The 20,372-nt window shown below is 47.2% G+C and overlaps 2 protein-coding genes across 15 annotated transcripts in view; one reads left to right on the top strand and one right to left on the bottom strand.

Annotated features, from left to right (window-relative positions):
• Nucleotides 1-6,110, bottom strand: part of LOC146274680 (uncharacterized) — a 67,631-nt gene extending 61,521 nt beyond the window's left edge. For 11 of the 13 annotated variants that reach the window (XR_014766276.1, XR_014766277.1, XR_014766278.1 and 8 more), the window contains exons 1-3: nucleotides 5,326-6,110; nucleotides 4,542-4,691; nucleotides 2,734-2,865 (exon numbers count right to left, since the gene is read on the bottom strand). Coding sequence is in view for 10 of the 13 variants with exons in the window: in XM_084702774.1 (XP_084558900.1) it covers nucleotides 2,734-2,865; nucleotides 4,542-4,691; nucleotides 5,326-5,676 (633 nt within the window). In the remaining 3 variants the exon portion in view is untranslated. The remainder of the gene's footprint in view (nucleotides 1-2,733; nucleotides 2,866-4,541; nucleotides 4,692-5,325) is intronic. The other 2 variants (XM_084702776.1, XM_084702779.1) reach the window with 2 other exon arrangements.
• pex2 (peroxisomal biogenesis factor 2) lies at nucleotides 5,542-13,978 on the top strand. Of its 2 annotated transcripts, none has more exons than XM_084702786.1 (5): nucleotides 5,542-5,648; nucleotides 6,207-6,298; nucleotides 11,631-11,841; nucleotides 12,148-12,398; nucleotides 12,801-13,978. In XM_084702786.1, exons 2-5 carry the CDS (start codon nucleotides 6,295-6,297, stop codon nucleotides 13,274-13,276), a joined length of 942 nt encoding a protein of 313 aa, XP_084558912.1. In that variant the 5' UTR covers nucleotides 5,542-5,648; nucleotides 6,207-6,294; the 3' UTR covers nucleotides 13,277-13,978. The 2 variants fall into 2 exon arrangements, with proteins under 2 accessions (XP_084558912.1, XP_084558911.1); XM_084702785.1 differs by having other exon boundaries at nucleotides 11,628-11,841.
• Nucleotides 13,979-20,372: the final 6,394 nt, after the last annotated feature.

Below are 20,372 nucleotides of genomic sequence, written 5' to 3'. Positions count from 1 at the left end.
CACAGGACACACACATGATTACATGGATGTTGCATCACACAGATGACTTTTTGTGGTCAGTGTAAAGACAGAGTCCCACGTCAGAAGCTGCATTTCCATCCTGTCTGTGTTCTCTATCCTCACTCCACCTCGCTGCTACCTCCCTCTGGGAAGGACAGAGGAGACCAGGACACGAGCGGGCCAAAGGAAGTGAGGAGGGAGGACATCACAGAGACCTGACCTGCACTGGAAACAAGACAGTAGAAATGAGGTTGGCTGGGGGAGGAGGAGAGATAGGGGCGAGGGACAGGTGAGAGAGGAGAGACGTCTGGCAGAGACGTCTGGCAGAGACGTCTGGCAGAGAATGGCACGTCAAGATTGAGGGAGTGATTAAGGCCTTGGATGTAGGTCAGCCATTCCCTCCCCCCTCCCCCCTCCCCTCTTGTCCTTTCCTGCCTATACTCTTTGTCCTGCCCGTCACTCTCCAAAACCGTCACAAAACAGCCCTCATCCCTCCCCCCCCCCCCCGCTCTATCCCTCCCTCACCTCCTTTGTCTTAAGGGAGCCGGGGGGGGGGGGGGGGGGGGGATGGGAAAGAAAGAGAGACGGAGGGATGAAAGACAGAAGGATAGATTGAGAGAGAGGGGTCAGATATGTAGAGGTGAAAGACAGAGAGATGTAGAGAGGAATGAAAGACAGATGTAGACAGAGGGATGAAAGACATGATGATGGATGAAAGACAGAAGGTCAAGAACAACAGTCTCGTGTCCTCCTTACAAGAACCCTACTGAGTCTGAACGCAGGGCAGAACGCAGGGCAGCAACAGAGAGGAGCGTTGTGTGCCTTACGACTGTCCTGAGATGAACGTGTTCCAGTTTAAACCCCAACATCGCTTTCCACGAGGGGTCTTCAAATCTTGTTAAGACGAGCCCAGATACATAACCAAGGTTGAATAATAATAGCTTCTTATCAATGAACAAAGGAGAGAAAATTCAGTTAGCAGCATTTGCCATGGTGCCTAATGCGTGGCCTTCCCTGTGGTTGTGGATCCAGAGGAGGCATGCCTGCTGAGATCCCTGATGTATTGACTCCGGTTTACAAGGGCAGAGAACTACATATGTCCGCTTGCCCTCACGGCTGACCTTACAATGCACTTAGTATCCAGTAGGCCAGTAATGCTGCCAGTGCTCCAACAAGCCATTTATTCCAACTAACGACCGTCAAGCACTCATAAATCAGCATTAGAAACCTCTCTCTCTGTCTTCCTCATTTCCTACTGACTCTCTCTACGATTCTATCCCTTCCTCTCTCTCTCTCATTGCTATTCAACCTTACTTTCACTCTGCTCCACTCTTCTCACCTTCATACCTTTTTCCCCTCTCTCTCTCCCTCCCTCTCTCTGTCTCCCCCTCCCCCCATGACATATACTTTACACAGATAGAGACCACGGCCCTGAGCCCTAACCTTATATTGGCACCTCTATTGATTTTAATTAAGCTAATTAGTTCATTATTCCAGGGCTCAGGAGAGGGCATCCATTACGCTCTGTGCTGCAGAGTACTGACACTGGCCCACCAAGTTAATATGCTAATGAAGCCGATCAATTATCACTCAAAGGAAAGTCATTAACAACAGTATTAGCATAGCCAACCATTACTACCCTGTGACCTTTGAGTGTGTGCGTGTGTGTGTGTGTGTGGGGGGGGGGTATATCTGTGAATGTGTGTTAGTTTGTGTGTGCATGTTAACATGTATATGTATGAGTGTGCTGAAATGTGTGTGTGCTGAAAATCACTGTGACTCACAAGGCTGACACAAGCACCAAGCCCATAGGAACTGTTCTCAAATCAGTTTCCAAGTGTTCACCTGCAAGGAAAGGTGCCTGACTGGAGATCAGCTGGAAGGCCACAGCAGGACCAGCAGGGATGGGAACAGAACTGGAGGGTGATCAGGGGAGGGAGAGCAGGGGAGGGGGAGCAGGGGAGGGGGAGCAGGGGAGGGGGAGCAGGGGAGGAAGAGCAGGGGAGGGAGAGCAGGGGAGGGGGAGCAGGGGAGGAAGAGCAGGGGAGGGAGAGCAGGGGAGGAAGAGCAGGGGAGGGAGAGCAGGGGAGGGGGAGCAGGGGAGGGAGAGCAGGGGAGGGAGAGCAGGGGAGGGTAATCAGGGGAGGGGGAGCAGGGGAGGGGGAGCAGGGGAGGGGGAGCAGGGGAGGAAGAGCAGGGGAGGGAGAGCAGGGGAGGGGGAGCAGGGGAGGAAGAGCAGGGGAGGGAGAGCAGGGGAGGAAGAGCAGGGGAGGGAGAGCAGGGGAGGGGGAGCAGGGGAGGGAGAGCAGGGGAGGGAGAGCAGGGGAGGGGGAGCAGGGGAGGGAGAGCAGGGGAGGGGGAGCAGGGGAGGGAGAGCAGGGGAGGGGGAGCAGGGGAGGGAGAGCAGGGGAGGGGGAGCAGGGGAGGGGGAGCAGGGGAGGGAGAGCAGGGGAGGGGGAGCAGGGGAGGGTGATCAGGGGAGGGAGAGCAGGGGAGGGAGAGAGAGTGCAGGACTGTGGGAACGATCTCTGGACAGGATCAGAGTATCAAAGCAGAGCCCAGTGATCCCTAATGATCCTGGCTGATCTGAAGTGATCTGCACAAGCCCTTTCTGCCCTGCAGGCTAGGGGATAGGATCAGGGTATTAAAACACACAACACAGACACAGATGGAGACCCAGATGCACTAGGGGGGTAGTGGAGAGTGGGAAAGCTATGGGTAGGTACGACTCACGTCTGGGATGTGTGTGTGTGCGTCCGGCCAGCCCAGGACTCTCAGAGAATCCACGTCTGACCTCAAGTCCTCGTTCTCTGAGAGGAGAGCACATGTCCTCTCCTCCAGGTCCTTCCTCTGCTGGGCCAGACCCTGGGACACCCCGACAGACACGCCATCAGAGACCTCCTGACCTCTGACGCCCTGACCTTTAACCCCTGACCCTGACCGCTCCTTAGGAAGCAGCCCGTAACACGTCAAGTATTGAAGGCTGTGATGAAAACTCTAAAACGTGGCGAACCTTGTAATAACACATCCTACTTTGACCAATTTAATACTGTAAAGAATATATCGTCGAATATTTTCTATTAAAATGTTCCACCGAAGTGAAGATACATATTTATCCTGCACAACACAGCAAATGGAAAAGTCTAGAAACCCATTATAGTGTGCTAACACTGCGTAGATAAAACAAAGAAAACATAACAATTCAATCTTACATGTCCCTCTCATATTACCAAGCTTGTTGTACAGTTTGCATTGTGGGATGGTTCATAAGTGACTCTAAATGCCTGTGATTTGATTTAATTTCCAATTAGGGACATCAGCGCAGTCCTGCTTATGACAGTCTGGGGACAAGCGTCTAACAGACTTCTGAGACTGTCCATCCGTTCAGACCAATCTCATTTAGGCAGACGCAGTTCACAGACCGACTGGGAGCCACATAAACACAACCTTTTCACTCTCACCAGAAGAGAAAGAATCATATTTCTTGTCCAAGGAGGGTCTGTACTGTAGGCTAGCACAGGCACTGTAACATCTGCATGGTGTTCTATTACATGCTGTTGTTAGGGAACATTACTTCGGGCAAAACTTTACATTTAGGTTACACAAACTATCATGTAGCTATATAGCAATACCTACAGTAACAACAGGAATTATAAAATAATTATAAAGTTATTATATATATATATATATATGGGGAGTCAGGTGGCTGAGCGGTAAGGGAATCGGGCTACTAATCAGAAGGTTGCCCGTTCGATTCCCGGCTGCACAAAATGACGTTGTGTCCTTGGGCAAGGCACTTCACCCTACTTGCCTCGGGGGGGAATGTCCCTGTACTTACTGTAAGTCGCTCTGGATAAGAGCGTCTGCTGAATGACTAAATGTAAATATGATGAAATGGTCATAAGAGTGAGCTTGGAAGGGACAGTACTAAGGAGGGGTGTAAGGGGTAAGAGGATGCAGGTCAAGTTTTCAAAACAAGATTCATGTTAACATAACATTGTTCTCTTTCTCAGAACACTAAGATTTGCTGAACTATGCACTTCTCTATTCCTTATTTTCTGATGTTTTCTATATCTTGCCCACTAGTACGTTGCTTTGGATGAATGCGTCTGTAAAATAAATCAAAGGTTGAATGTGTATATGTGTGTGTGAAGGTGTATGTGTGTGTGTGTGGGTGTGTGTGTGGGTGTGTGTGTGTGGGTGTGTGTGTGGGTGTGTGTGTGGGTGTGTGTGTGGGTGTGCTTACTCAGAACCTTGAGGTACATCTCTGCATCTCTATTCTGTAGAAGTAAAATGCCCTTTTACCTGTGGTGTTTTCCTGTAGGTTAGTACTGCAATCATGCCGTGTTTAACAGTGTTTTTTCATCTTCAGCGTTCGCATTTGCAGTGATTGGATTTGAACACCAACAATAGACCTTGAACACTGACCATGCCACGCTAAACTCACTCACCTGAAGGCTTATGGCTTTCATACGCACGGCAACAAAAAGGAGTATCGATTTTTTTATTTTAAAGGGAGAGAGAAAGAGAAACATACTTACATTAATGATGTCATCCGAAGTGCGCAACTTTACCTCCAGGCTGGCGACTTTATCGTTAGCTTCTTTCTCCAGGTCCTCCACAGTTTGAATCAGAACCTGATTCTGGTCACCAAGGTCATTAATATATGACTGGAGAACATTTAGTTTCATCTACAAGGAAAACAACAGATGAATGGGTCTAAATGTTGCATCTCATTGTGTGAATAAAACCTTGGTAAATAGTCACGTTGTAACTGAACGTATAAGGCACTGCATGTGAAGGTTGGAGGCAAACATTTCTTTCTTCTTTTGTTTTTGATTGACATGTTAGCCAAGGAAAAGCTCGAGGCCTCCTGAGTTTTCTTAAATGCATAACCTTGTTAGGTAGGCAGAGTACTGCCCCGTTTAACCAAACCCTGTCTCTGAAACCTTGTTACATCTGCTTTGATGCACAGCCCCTCAAATACACTGCGCGTCTAAACGATCTCACATGACAATCGGGATGATTAGAAGGCTTTTAAACATGACTGCGGATCCACAATTTCATGTCTGCAGCCCGGATGGAAGAGCATAATGTAATTCGCCACCTGTTACAAGTACGGCAGCTTTATAAAACAATTTATGCATTTCTCTCCGTAATTTGTCTCGCAAATGATTCTGCTCTCACGGTGTTTTGCCCACAAAGTTGTCAGAGACATTGAGAAATTAGGGGAATTGATAGACGTGGAACTTCACTTAGGTGAAAGTAGTGCTGGATAGTTTTAGAATAGTATGACCGGGTTCTGCTAAATTACAGATCACCTACCCGCAGCATATCTTCTTGTGTACTTCCTTTTGTATCAAAATCGATACGTTTCAATCTTTCCTCGTAGAGCCCTTTAAATTCTTCCAGGAGATGCTTCATTTTTGTCACAGGGCGGCAGGTGAAGAGACCATAATCGACAGCAGATGTTGACTTCTCGTTTAAAGAAACGTGACTTCTTTGCCCCAGCCGACATGATACATTATATTGACTCATTTGGAACAGGTAGACTAGTACTTGGCTTGCTAAAATGTGCCTCACCAAACTAGCCAACTTTCTTCCAATTCTGGACTCGACCACCAAGAGTTGGCTAGCCGTGCTAACAGGTGTTGTACTGTTGCTTAAATTGCACATCCAAATGTCGCCTGAACATGTATACTTAAGTATCTAATCTATTCAGCGCTTTATGAAGATCATTTGTAACCTTAAGATGGTAAAAGATGGCAGTCATACTACTATATCTCTTGATCTCTCATGATTATATGTGCATATCCCTCTGTTTAAGTGAAATTCAAGTAAAGCGCTTGTTAGTCTAGCCTGCATACTTTCTTTTCAGTATGAGGTGGTTGCTAGGTCTCAATTAAGTAAAGCGGTTGCTACAACTATCGACAACCCCGTGAGCAAACTGCATGTGGAAGTTTTCCCGCACGCTGCAGAAAAAGGATTGGTCTAAATAACTTTCCGTCTTCATTTTAAAAGTAGCAATTGGTTGAAATTCGGGATAATGACGACTTTGCGGTTGTTGTGGTTGGGTTGAGATTGAGGACCCCTCCCACTCCCGTGTTTGCCTCGCTGAACCAGACAGTTTGGCGCTTTATCGTGCCATTGGTTGAACTTGATGATGGTTTTAGCACTCGATTCACGATTGGCGTATTCCCTTTCAGGGGCGTGGCTAAACGTTCACATCCCGGAAGAACAGCGTGTTGCCATGTCGAGGTGAACTCGAGCAGTTCAGTATTCTCAGGAATAACAATGGGTAAATATACACCTGTGTATGTTTCACATGCCGTGTGCAAGTTGTACCATTACGTATCCTTTCCCCGGTTTTCTTATTGCTTGAGCGAGAAATGGTGTTATATCTTCATTCAGCTTGCTAGCTACATAAGCTAGGCTACATAGTTCTTATCACAAAACTATCCAACTAGATCCCGTCGCCTGATATAATTTTAAAGGACATATTTTATACGTTATTGATACACGTATCTATTTTCCGAAGCAATTTATAGAATAAGTAACAACGTTGTTAACTGGGAGGTTGAATTCTACAGCTCGGTCTCAAATGCATGCTAAAAGTAGTGGTGTGATTCTTTACCTTGTTTATCTTAACAGCCCAAAGAACCAGAGCCAGAGACGCATCTGACAGTCTAGTGACTGTAAAGTTGGGTTTATTGAATTCTAAAGCCACTCACTTCATTCCTCTCAATCCATCTCCATATTGTAGTTTCTCTACCCCCCAGCGGCTACCGTCTCACTCGGGGCCAACCCTAATCCCCTCCCGATTATCGCATAATGCTCTCGCTTTATTATCAAAATGGAGCAGATTTGGGATTTTGTTTTAATGACTGATGTTCATAGAGTTTGAAGAATTAAAAAATAAATAAAAACGGTAGGACTTGTTATGCAGTGGGTCTGGATCCGCTGATTACACAGGATGAGCAAGGCAGAGAGAGAGAGAGAGAGAGAGGGAGGGGGTGGGGCCTGGGCCTAAATCTGAACACTTGGAATAATGAGGGAGTTTTAAAGGAATCAGTAAATGTTAAAGTGGGATGTGAGCTCAGCTTAGGGTCAAGAGGGTCGTCTATAGATTTCTATGGAAGAAGCATTAAAAAAGGATTTGTCGGTGGCTCTGCGACCGTGTGGTTCACCGTGTACAGCGTTGGCAGTGTAGTATGAATGTATTGTTTGGTCAGACCCAAGCACAATTGTCGTTTGTTAAAACTACAGCGAATGGGACAATTCACCATAAACTGTAGTCTCAATGTTCCATGAGCATTTAATTTCCTCAGCGTTCTAAAGGAGTCCCTTCCGGAGGTCTAGGCGCCCTGGACACGAGCATATCTAGAGTGCAAAGAGCCACGAGGATGTCGTGTTCGTCATGTGAACATGGCTGTGGTGTACGAAGCTTTGTGTGATGTGTGTAGTAATGAGACACGGCTGTGGATGTTAACACACGCCTTTAACGGGGTTGCGCGTTGCCGCTGTGTCTCAGGGACATCGGCGTCTGGGTTTTACGAAGCGCTTGGCGCGAGCTTCCTGCTTGCGAAGGCATCTCATCCGCTCGGCCTTTTTAATTGTTGCGTACAAATGATAAAACATGCAAGAACAAGAGTTCACGTCAGTGTGTTTTTTTCCCCTTCGTGGCTCTGTGTGTCGTCAGGCGTTAAGGAAGACGTCTGCATGGGTTGATCAAATATTCTCCAGCATTTTATTAGCATTAGGGTTAGGGCCCAGTGCTCGTACATTGCTTCTTGAGACACAACTTCAATTTTCTCATTCATTAACTGTTCTCTCTCCTCATTCAACACGCTTTCTCCAACCTCTAAATGTTTCATGAGTTTTTAAGTTGTTTTCCTGCAAACCCTCTCTCCTTATTACTCATACAGCCTCTGCATCCTCCACCTTCATACTCACAAAATCAATTAATTCCCTTAAATAATTCACCTCCCGAGCGAATCAGATTAACCAGAGCACAAATCTTTGTGTCAGACAGGTTCCAGGAGAGGGTTTTCTGACTCTACAGTAGAAGTTGTTCCTGACCCCATGTCTATGTGCAGTGTTAGGTGATTAGAGCAGGAGAGAGGACCTTGATAAAGCATTAGTTCAGCACACCCACCACCAGGGTATAAGGACCCTCCATGCATTAACACACATTCATCTTTTATGAAACAGACCCATAACAATTAGTTTGGTTCCCGCCTGGGTGATTTAGTCTCAGTTCAGTGCCTCCTCTTCACCCCTTCCCTCCCCAAGTCGTGGAAATTACATCACCATTTAAAAATAAGAAAAAGCCATAAGTGATATTCTATTCTCTGTTTTCATTTAGGGAACTTTAGCAAACCTCACACAAACTAATGGAGAGAGAAAATATGGGTGCTGGCAGAAGAAAACGTTACATTCTCCAGACCTCCTATTCAAATGATTTGACACCAGTGGAGCGATATGATGTAATTGAGCACGCTGCATGTGCAGAAATGCAGATTTGCTGCCAACCTCTCAGCTGACGTCCTCCCTCTGATATGTTCTCCAGAATGCAGGAACAGCCTCTTCTAACTGCTACAGAGTTTGAGCACAAGCAGAAGCCAAGATTTAGCCTTATATGTCTAAAAAGAGAGCCGTCTGCACATCTGGAGGGAAACAATACTGTAATGAATAATAATAGTGGATTGTTTTTCTGTATTTTGTCCTCTGTCTGAGAAAAAAACAAGAGTAGCTTATTTGCCCCCTCAGCCACATGTCACCCCCCTCCCTCCACCCCCCCAGAGCTGTCATTCCCCTCACTCCCAGGCCAGGCTCCAAGGTCAAGATGACGGCATAGTCATCGTCCAATAGCAGAGCGGCGTTCTCTTCATGAATGTGTGGTCCTGCTGTACTGTGACCAGCGCTCTCAAGGTCAGGATGCAGAAGCTGTTTGTGCTTATCCCCCCTTCTCTCTCCCCCCTCACCTTTCTCCCTCCCCTTTCTTTCTTCTTCTCTGTCTCTGTAAACAGACAGTAGCTAGCAGCGAGCGGCCTAGTGTAGGCTTACTGGTGACTGTCTGTTGGTCTGGTGGTGGTGTGTCTGTCTCTCTGTCTGTATGTCAGTCAGCCAGTAGGTGCTGACTGCACTGCTGCAGTTGTGACAGGCTGGGGAGGGACCCTGTGCATGCTGCCATCTCCTGCCTGCTGCTCCTGGGTGCCCCTCGGTGCTCCTGGGTGCTCCTGGGTGCCCCTGGGTGCTCCTGGCTGCTCCTGGGTGCCCCTGGGTGCCCCTGGGTGCTCCTGGCTGCTCCTGGGTGCCCCTGGGTGCTCCTGGCTGCTCCTGGCTGCTCCTGGGTGCCCCTGGGTGCCCCTGGGTGCCCCTGGGTGCCCCTGGGTGCTCCTGGCTGCTCCTGGGTGCCCCTGGGTGCTCCTGGCTGCTCCTGGGTGCCCCTGGGTGCCCCTGGGTGCCCCTGGGTGCTCCTGGGTGCCCCTGGGTGCCCCTGGGTGCTCCTGGCTGCTCCTGGGTGCCCCTGGGTGCTCCTGGGTGCCCCTGGGTGCTCCTGGGTGCCCCTGGGTGCCCCTGGGTGCCCCTGGGTGCTCCTGGGTGCTCTGAAGCCCAGCCTTGCCCCAGTCTGGGAGGACAAGGTGTGCTTGTTTAAGGCTGTTGGTTAACGAAGGCTTTTTCTAGCTTCTGTGTGTGTGCGTGTGTGTGAGGGGGGGGGGCTAGATACCTGCTAGCTTGGGCACAGTATAATTAAAAGCAGTTTTTTGTCATTTTTCAGAGCGGGTTATGAAGTCCATATCTCCTGATCTGTGTGTGTGTGTGTGTGAAAGAGAGAGAGAGAGCGTTCATAGTTAGCAGAAGTGAGCTGTGCGCGGGTACTGTGTTTGCAGTAGGAGCAAATACGGTCATTGATTGGGACATTTGACGATTACAAGGGGCATGGATTTCCAGCTCTCTGGTCAAAGCCCCGTAAATTCAAATGCTTCATTTTACAGGCAGACTGCATTGACTGAAGTGTCTGCTGGTGTATGTGGCAAGTGATGTGACTGGGAGTGAGCATGTCAATAGCAATCGTGCTATTGATATGGAGTCATGCAGGAGATGCCACTAGGCCTGGACTCCTGCCTCTCCCACATCCTCTACATCATAATTACATTCATATTGACAGGCCCTTGACAATAGTCGCATTACTATTGATAGGTGGCTGTCAATAATGTGTTCCCCAAATAAAACATATTCATTCATAACTTGTAAACTGCTCAATAAGAGCATTAAGGGGGCAGGGGGAGGGGGGGGGGTCTCACACCTGCTGCTGGAGGGAGGGAGTGGGGGAGAGAGTGGGAGAGAGAGGGTCTGGTGGTGGGAGAGAGGGTCTGGTGGGGGGGGAAGAGTCTACAGGGACACACAAGTTCACTGTAACCCACTAATGCAGACGTGATCTTAATGTATCAAGCACTGATTATTACAGTAAACCGAGAACTGTTTAATATGAAGTGACATTTCTTTAATATAAGTGTTGTCTGTGTACTCTCTCACGTGCCATTTTAAACTGGTCGACCAGTTTTAGCTAATCACACAAATTATAGCCTAGCAAGGTTCCAATACTTCAAAGTAAGTTAATTAATATATTTGATAATACATTTCACTTGCTACATCTCTGTGCAAATGGACCTTTATCTTCATTCGTATTGTTTTTTTTTACTTGCTTGGCAGAATATCACGTTTGTTGACACTTTCCCCATATGTGCACCAAAATAAACCCAGGCTCCACTGCGTATTATAATCTTGCTTATAGAAACAGCCAGTGACCCTCTGTCAGTGCTTCCACATTTCCATTGCTCAAATCTCCTCAAAGCCTCGGAACCAATCCTGTTTGGCGCAACACAAAAGTTAGTGTTGAAAGGGTCTCTCTCTGCCTCACCCATCCACTTCTAAAGCCTTTCATTTGGAGTGAAAGACAGATCATCTGAGAGCTGGGGCAGGCGCACGCGGCTTGGCCAAACCCAGATGTCACACTTGTGAGATCCCATATGGAGTCCTCCGGAGGAAAGTAGGTCCTCATTGGCGGATGTTTACAGAGAAGCCGAGGCTGTGCCGTCAGGCTAATCCCCGGTGATGTGATTTGTACACACACCCCAATCTCCTGAGGGAGCAGACCAAGAGCCCTTGTGCCTCGCCCTGTGTGTGTGTGTGTGTTTTTGGGGCCCACTAGAAGGCTCTCCAGCATGCCACAGCTGCATTTAGGGCGGGTTTCACATGTGAAAAGGGATTTCCGCTCCGGTGTCAAAGTATATCTTTTCGCCTCCTCAAGGTGTCTTTCCAATCCAACCAGGTTGCTGTCCTCTGTCTTTGCTTCAAGGTCACATACGCATGGGGCACTGCTACGAACACAAGACTGGATGTGTTGAGCTCAGTGGGTAGAGCATTTCACTGCAGGTCAAGAGGTCGCAGGTTCAAATTTCCCTCTGCACCGTCACTTGGGACGAGCGACAAACACATGATGGCAGCATGGCATCACCTGTGCAGTGATGTTGACCTGTGCAGTGATGTTGACCTGTGCAGTGATGTTGACCTGTGCAGTGATGTTGACCTGTGCAGTGACTCGTGCTGTTTTTTTTCCTCAGCAGGCCCTGAGGGAAGGCAGGAGGGCGGGGCATCCGGAGCAGACCCCCAGACCCCGGTCCTCCGCATCAGCCAGCTGGATGCCTTTGAGCTGGACTCGGCCCTGGAGCAGCTGCTGTGGTCCCAGTTCTCCCAATGCTTCCAGAACCTGGGCCCCGGCCTGCTCACCCCACTGGAGGCAGAGCTGAAGGTCCTGCTGCAGATGCTGGTGTGGAGGTTGTGGAAGAAATCTTTTTGTCCTCCAGATTGAATTGTTATTTGTATGGCTCTACTTTTTACAAGCGGAGGGATTCCAAACAACCCTAAAACCCTCAAGGAAGACCAAGAAAAACACTCAGTATAACCCCTGACAGAGGAATGGGGAGGGGAAACTCCTTAAAATGCTTTCGGTGACAATGAGTTCAAGATATGGGTTTACAAGTATTTGATTTCTCGATGAGATCTCTTTCCACAAGGTTTGCCTCCACTAGAACTGTAGTGCCTGTAGCCTCAGGTTTTTGATGTGTGGATTTGTCCCTCTAGGTTCTCCCTGTACCCGGGCAGCTCCACTGTGGGCCAGGCTCTGCTGGGCCTGCGCTTCCATAACGCCCTGTCCCACGCCCCCCGCTACCGGCCCCTCACACACAGGCAGCGCGTGGGCCTGCTGCTGCTGGGGGCTGGGCCTCGCTGGCTGAGGGAGCGATCACACAGCCTGCTGCGTTCCCTGGGGGCTGGCCCAGGGCAGGGCGGGGCTCTGTCTGAAGGGCTTCGCACAGCCCTGGGCCTCCTCTCAGGTGTGGAGCATACTCCAGTTTATTTGTCTAGCAGACGCTTTGATAAGGAGCAGGACAGCCGTTGGTATATGTTAATTCTAATCAGTAGATCATGTCTCAAGTTATGTCCCCTTATTAATGTCTTATGTTGTTGTCTTCAGGCTGCTATGGTCACTGGGTGATTCTTGTTGTTGTCTTCAGGCTGCTATGTTCACTGGGTGATTCTTGTTGTTGTCTTCAGGCTGCTATGGTCACTGGGTGATTCTTGTTGTTGTCTTCAGGCTGCTATGTTCACTGGGTGATTCTTGTTGTTGTCTTGTAGGTGTGTCCCCTTTCGCCCGATGCCTGTTCCCAGTGTTCTGCGCGTGGACCAGGAGGATTCACCCTTTTCTTTCTCCTTCTCTTCTGTTTTCTTTAACACAGGACTCGTCCAGACGGCTAACCTCGTCAACTTCCTGGTGTTCCTGAGGAAGGGGTGGCACCCGTCACTCTCAGAGCGGATTCTGGGAGCGCGGGCGGTGTTCAGCAGGTCTCCGGGGGCGCGCGACGTGGCGTTCCAGTACGTGAACCGGGAGCTGCTGTGGCACGGCTTCGCAGAGTTCCTCATATTCCTCCTGCCGCTGGTCGACATGCGGCGTGCCAAGGCTGCGCTGCGCTACTTCCTGTCTGGCCCGGCGGGGGAGGAGGAGGGGGAGAGAGGGGCGCAGGAATGTGGGTTCTGTGGTGAATGGCCTACCATGCCTCACACCATTGGCTGCCCTCACGTGTTCTGCTACTACTGCGTCAAAAGTCACGCCATCGCCGACGGTTACCTGACGTGCCCCCAGTGCGGACAGGAAGCGGCGGGGGCGGAGCCAGTCCAGCTGCAGATCGAAATGACGGAGATTCACGCAAGATGAAGACCCTTCTTACCTGGATAGTTAACGATGATTGACGGGTTGAATGGGATCCATGTGTAGTCTTTCAGAATGGCCTACAGTCGCTTTCCTATTGGAGGATGTGGGAGGGAGGTCTTGCCAGCATGGCTGATGGCTGTGCTGTGTGGACATGGAGAGAGAGCCGGCTGCCTCCCACACAGAGGACTTGACGTTGTTGTTTTTAGGTTAGGGTTAGGGTTAGGGTTTAGGGTTAGGGTTAGGGGTTAGGGTTAGGGTTAAGGGTTAGGGTTAGGGTTAACCCTAACCCTAACCCTATGTGTGACTAGGGGCCACATAGGGATGACAGCAGAGAATGAGTGAGATTCAGTCAACATGATGTTGGTCGAATGAACTGGCCATGATTAATGTATGTGTGCATATATTGACAGTCCTCTGCTCTCTCCACTTCTGCTAGACTTTGGCCTGAACTATTTGTCCTTGGTGCACTGGAGTGATTGCAAAGACACACAGAGAGAATACTTGACAAACGAATGTGTTGATTTAGGGCCAAATTGGTAGCGTGTGTGTGTTGAAATGGGAATATTTGTCCTGATAAAAAATGCAGAAACTTGACAGAATAAATAATGGGTGAATATCTGATGTCTCTCATCACTTGCGAATTAGCATTTGTTTGTATTTGTGCCTAAATTCTATTTCAACATCATTAAAATTGATGGAATATCAGCTCCTGGGTGTTTATTTAGCTAAGTGGAGAGCGAAATGAGGAAAACTTATAACAATCTCCATACCTTCTTCCAGCCAGTCTGCCTACCCAGCTCCCTTCATCCCCTTTCACACTGTTGAAACATGCTTGAGATCAAGGGTACAGCCAGCGGCCTGTATTTACACACACACACACACACACTCTCTGTCTCTCCCCTTCTCACACACACACACCCTCACACACAGTTTGTAATCTCCAGGGCTCTCTTCCTATAAGACTGTAGTAAACTGTAGCAAAACCCCAGCAGTCTTCTCCTTCCTCGCAGGCAAATTACTTTCTAATCCCTGTAATGAGTCCAAAGATGCTTATTTATGCTGGAGTTAACCTCCACCAATGAGCCCAGCCCCGGGCCAAACGCAGCCCAGCCGAGTGAAGCCTTTCCTGGGCAGGCAGAGAGGAGTCGCTCCCTCCCCCTCCTTTCTGATCACGGGAGCTTAATTGCTGATTGGGAGACGATCAATCAGTATTGAAGGCAGAATCGGAGCCTAAAGCTGTGAGTTGGGTTTAATAATCGGTACACACTCGTATACATGCATTTGTTCAGTGAACTCTTTTTAGGCCCTACAGATTGAATAAAATTGGTTTCACACCAAGATATACAAATGTGTCTTTGCGATGGTTAGCGAAGTCAAATATAGCCAATGGACGCTTAGGAATTCACTGAGGGTTCTGTATGGTTGTGTAGCCTTCTGCTCGTTCCTATCAATAATTAAAACGTCTCAGTATTGTGCCGTTTCTTTACAGACATCTATCTAGCATGTGGATGGAATGCATATGCTGAAGGCTGCAGTGTGTTCAAATAGGTTATGTGTGACCTTGAAAACCATTTAGATATAATGTTGATGAATGGATTTCATAAACTCTTGGGATGAAGCATCGAAAGTTTTATTGTTTAGTTTGTTGACAATATTTTTTCAACCTTCAAACCTTTTTTCAAAGATTTTTTTCAACCTTTCAAAACTTGTTTTCGAAAAGAAGATTTCACACACAATGAAAGGGTAGAACAGAGAATAGTAAAACAGAGTAAAGCAGATTAAAGCAGAGGACAATAGAGTATAGTAGAGTCCTCATCAAGTCTGCCTTTCTCCACTGTAGCTTTGTAGACTAGCTGGTGTTGTGTGCCAGGAAATTAAAAAAGGCACGCAATGACAATAGATAATATTGTTCATGCCACCAACACAGACTAAAACTAAAGTATCGAGTCTGGCTTGAAAATGTAAGATATTTGTGTAGTGAAAGTGAAACGTCAGAAAAATAAATACTAAAAGTACTGATACCAGACAAATCGACTTAAGTACAGTAATGAAATATGTGTTCTTCGCTACTTTCCATCTCTGGTGAAGAGTATGGATGGAGCACTCTCCTAGAATCAGTCATGGAATCAGCCAAAGTTTTATTATAGATTCAGTCAAAGTCCAAAAGGACTCCAAACTTGGTAGTGTTGGTAGCTGCCATCTGAACTGTCAGTGTGTGGGATCTGCCTGCCTGTAGCTGGTCTTCACCACCAGTGGCTTCGCAAAGCAATCTGCACAGTCCCATTCAGACATTTAGAGAGCAATTTACGCTTGTGTGCTCTCTCAGAGAGGTTTTAAGAGAAAGGGAATTACAGCATAGAATCCCTTTACTAGATCTGGGCTTTGATGAGGCTCTTTTACACTTCCTGCCTCCCATCATGCCTTTGATGTGAGGCGTTGATTTTCCTGATTAAGAGTTTTGAAAGTAAAAGCTCTATTTTAGTCTTGGTAATGCAGAGTACTTTACCTATTGTGTGTGTGTGTGTTTCTGTGTGTCTGTACAGTGTGTGTGTGTGTGTCTGCACTGAGTGTGTGTGTGTCTGCACTGAGTGTGTGTGTGTGGGTCTGCACTGAGTGTGTGTGTGTCTGCACAGCATGTGTGTGTGTGGGAAGCACCGCCTAATTGGAACAGAGCCGTTGGCTTACAGATAATGACAAGGAAAGTACAATAGCTTTGATTCTCACATGTCTAGTTTCACTTAGAAAGAATGTTATCATTTAAGCTCATACTTCGCATTACCTCCTCATTTGAAACGACTACAAGCGATAAAAAAACCTGCTTCATCCGTCTGCAACGGTAGCAGAGAATTAAATACCTGTGATAGTCAAGCGCAGAATATCCCTGCTTCATTATCGGAGTGCAGGAACAAGATGTTCCTTTCTTAATTGGATATTCCAATCGCTTCCTACAGAAAATAGTGAAAGGATTGACCATGTGTTCAAACCAGACAGTATTAGGAGACGTGTTTACTTCCTCCAGCTGTATTGATCAGGTGTAAATAAACTTCACAGAGAACCCCGAAGGGGTTAAAAGTTTGTTTAGCAGACGTTGACTCACTGGCTTGTAGTTGTGCATCCTGTTTCTTGGCCCTGCCAGACATCAGGATACTACAGGGCCCAATTAGATCCGTCTTCGTCTCCTGTCTGAAATGCCCCCGCAATGTGATAGGTCAAGGGAGCAATCAATCAATCTCAAAATGGGTAAAATGTAAGTTAAAAAAATTCAGTGCCAAAGGTATCTTCTTAGCTGCTGTTGAGAGCAGGGAAACAGAACCAGGTGGTTTGTGTTCACTACAATATCCACCTGCTGTTCACCGTTCGCTCAGTGTGGGGTCGTGGGGTGTGCACCTTGACTTCATCAAGTCCTGGGCACAAGCAGACAGAACTAGTTAGGTTAGGGGAGGCCAACGGGCCGGAGCCCAGTCTGGACATACCTGTACACACACCCCTGATATGTATTGTTAATCCAGTGTTTTTTAAAAGCAAAGCTGGTCATTGAGTTGTGTGTTATATATTACTGGTCCTGGAAGGACAAGAGATGCAGAGATGGGAAGTGATAAAGTACAAATACTTTGTTTCTGAACTTAAGTAGATGTTTCTGGTATCAGTGCATCACTTTTTTTTCATCCACTTATTACTTTCACTCCTTAAATGTTTTTCATTTTCAGACCAGGCTTGTTACTTGTTACAATAAAAACACAAGTTAGTTCATTAAGCTCCTACATATGGTATTTATATATAAATAAAATACGCTGTATATTCACAGTAAACCATACTGCACTGCTGCAGCGGACCACCTTCTGTTCCGTATTTCATCGTGACAAAGCTTGCAACCCTAAGCAGGACACTGAAACAAGTGGTAGTAATGGCTACTTTTTACTTAAGCTTTTATCAGAGCCCATACTTATTTACTTGAGTGAAAAAGTGAAGGCAGTACTTTTACTAGAGTCTTTTTAAACAGAACTATCTGTACTTCCACTTAAGTAAAGGATGTGTGTACTTTTGCCATCTCTGCACTGTTGTAACAGCATATATTTGTTATTAAAGTGTTGTTAGACTGTTATTATGTTGTTATTACAGTGTTGTTAGACTGTTATGATGTTGTTATTACAGTGTTGTTAGACTGTTATGATGTTGTTATTACAGTGTTGTTAGACTGTTATTATGTTGTTATTACAGTGTTCTCTCTGCTCCCTGTCTCTGGTCAAGGCAACAGGATGAGATGCTGAGGAGACAGACTTCTTCATGTGGACCCTCAAGCGTGTTTGTGTGTGTATGTGTGTGTGTGTGTGTGTGTGTGTGTGCATGTGTGTGGGTGAGTGTGTGTGTGTGGGTGAGTGTGTGTGTGTGTGTTTATTTTGCATTCTTCCTCTCAAGTTCACCTAGCCTTTCCCTGAGCTGCCATGGTTCTGTGTTCCAGGGCGTTGGAGTCGGCAGTGACTACAAGGGCCTGTTTATCTCCTGTCAGAGCACCGGAACAAACACAGATAAGCCCTGAAGGCTGAGGACACTAGGAGTCTTCCTCTACCTGTGATGGGGTGCTGCTTTATTTCACCGGGTCTATATTTGTACTGTAGTTGTAGCTAGTACACCTGAAAGATTTGATCATATTCCGTGTGTTACCAAATGCACGCTGCAAATTTCCCTTAAGACCTACAAAAAAAGAGAGAGAATCTAAAAGAAGGTAACCTATGGTGAGTGAGCGTCGGCTAAGGCTCCGACCGGATTGGTGGAGCCGAAGAGGGGCTTGCGAGAGGATTGGGTGAATGACCACAGGGCATTCTGGGAGATCAGACCCAGGTGTGTGTTATGATGTTCTTCTGCCTAAGGTCAGTTTGTATGAGAGTATCTTGTGTGCGTGTTCATGTGTGTGTGTATGGATGTGTATCTGTGTGTGTATGTGTGTGTTTGTTTGTGTGTGTTTATGCATGTGCGCATGTCTGTATGTGTGTGTGTGTTTGTACAGTAGTGCTCTCTGTTAATCTACCCTAGTGATGTGTGATCCTGACTGGATCCCTCCAGATGTCCCATGTATTTCCTGGGGCTTGGGGCTCCAGTGGAGTGCTTTGAAAGTTTGGATAACTTCTGCAAATGTGATTGAGACCCTGCTTGTGCAGGAATGTAGCCTCCCTCCCTCCCTACCCTCCCTCCCTCCCTCCCTCCCTCCCTCCCTCCCTCCCTCCCTCCCTCCCTCCCTCCCTCCCTCCCTCCCTCCCTCCCTCCCTCCCTCCCTCCCTCCCTCCCTCCCTCCCTCCCTCCCTCCCTCCCTCCCTCCCTCCCTCCCTCCCTTCCCCCATCATCTCTGTCTTCTCTCTCAGAGATATGTTTACCTCCTGTAACACACAAACACACACTCATACACACACGAGCACACACAAAGAGACACACACACACACCTCAGGAGTAGAGGTTGGGGTCTGGCTTCTTGCGGTCACAAAGCGTCGCTGTGCAGCTCTCACAGAAAGCGAGCTGGACCAGGAACATGTGGGCTGGCCGTGTGGAACAGAAACCCGGCCAGCGTGCCTCCAGAGGAGGTGCGTGCGCTCCTGGTAACGAGGGCAGCTTTTAAAAAGGCGACTCGTCTCCTGTACTGCAGTGCAGCAGAGTGCAGTGAGCAGGAGAGGCCTCAGATGGCGATGTGCAGGGTTGCAGGATAATGACCACGTTATTTGTTTTGTTTCAGCATCTCGGTATCTGTGGTTCGCCCCCCCCCCCCTCCACCCCCCCCCAAAAAGCGTTGTCATGGTTACCTCGCTGCGAAGGTTCTGCGTCTGAAATCCTCCAGGAGCTCTTTGAACTGTGTATGTGTACCAGCATTAACCTGCTCAACCCAACACACACACACACACACACACTATGAAGATGCTGCTAAACACTTTACCAAATTGTTTTTATTTCTATTCAGGTAATGGTATGCATGCAAGCGAGGGTGCCATATTGTGATAGCAAACGACAACATTTCCAGGAACCTTTAAATGTTCTATTAGAGACTCGTCAGGATCCAAACATGGCGCCAATGATGGCTGGATGCCTCAGACAGTTGGTGCGCTCTGTTGAGTTTCTATTGTACATTATAGCTATTTTATACATTTTAATTGTATGTTTTACACACCTGTCCCCTTAGTATTAATTAATATGAGTTAATTAGACTTTGAACCTTTTGTATAGTATATGAGACTTGTTTAAACTTACACCACTTATTTAGGATTTACTCCTATATGTTTAATGTGTGCACCTTCCTGCCAATGTCTGTGCAAACTTTCATGCCGATTAAAACCCTTTCTGATTGTGATGACACAGCAGTAAAACAGTAGGCCCACGTCAGAGTGCGTTTCCTCACGCAGGTTAGCATGTTTACCAGACAGAAGATCCACTGGACCGCCGGCAGGTTGTAACTTGGTAAGTTGTGTAAATCGCCCCCCAAAAAGAATATTTTAGACTGCTACACAGGCCATATATTGGCATGTGTAGCTACGATTCTTGTGATTCTATTGATATAAACCATTTCAAGATCGAGTCGCAACAGCAAGTACAATCAACGTCTTTGTCCGACCACCATTATGTAAACAAAGCAAAAATATTCTACTCACCCTAAAAGGTTCAGAGTTGTCCAGGTATGCAAAATATCCCAACAAAAATTGTCTGGTTACATTCCCAAAGGTCCAAACTATATAACCGTGTAAAGTATTTTTTCCCAAAAAAAACATCATTCTGACTTGGCCAACTGAAAACAAAAAACTGAAACTGGCTTCAGCTGGTTCACAAATGAGCTTGTTAGCCTAATAGCCAATGAAATTCTGCAGACAATAGGCAACATTAAGTGTAACTTGGCAAAATGGCTGACAGAAGCAGTTTTTTTCTGCGTCAATCCTGGTGAATCAGATAAAGCACTCCAATGTGTTCATGCTTCAGTTTTGTGTTCCCATTCTGTCTTCCAGCTAATACCTACCACCTCTAGGCCTCTTTAGGCATGTGTTGTACAAACAAAATCCTTTCAATTTTCTTATGTTCAAGCTTCTATTACTCAAAACCAGTAGGGCTTACAGGGATCCTGTAACGT

This window comes from Hypomesus nipponensis, chromosome 8 (assembly GCF_054491055.1).
Source record: "Hypomesus nipponensis isolate SF chromosome 8, ASM5449105v1, whole genome shotgun sequence".
Taxonomy (NCBI): Eukaryota; Metazoa; Chordata; class Actinopteri; order Osmeriformes; family Osmeridae; genus Hypomesus; species Hypomesus nipponensis.
This window is presented reverse-complemented; position numbering and strand designations above follow the sequence as displayed.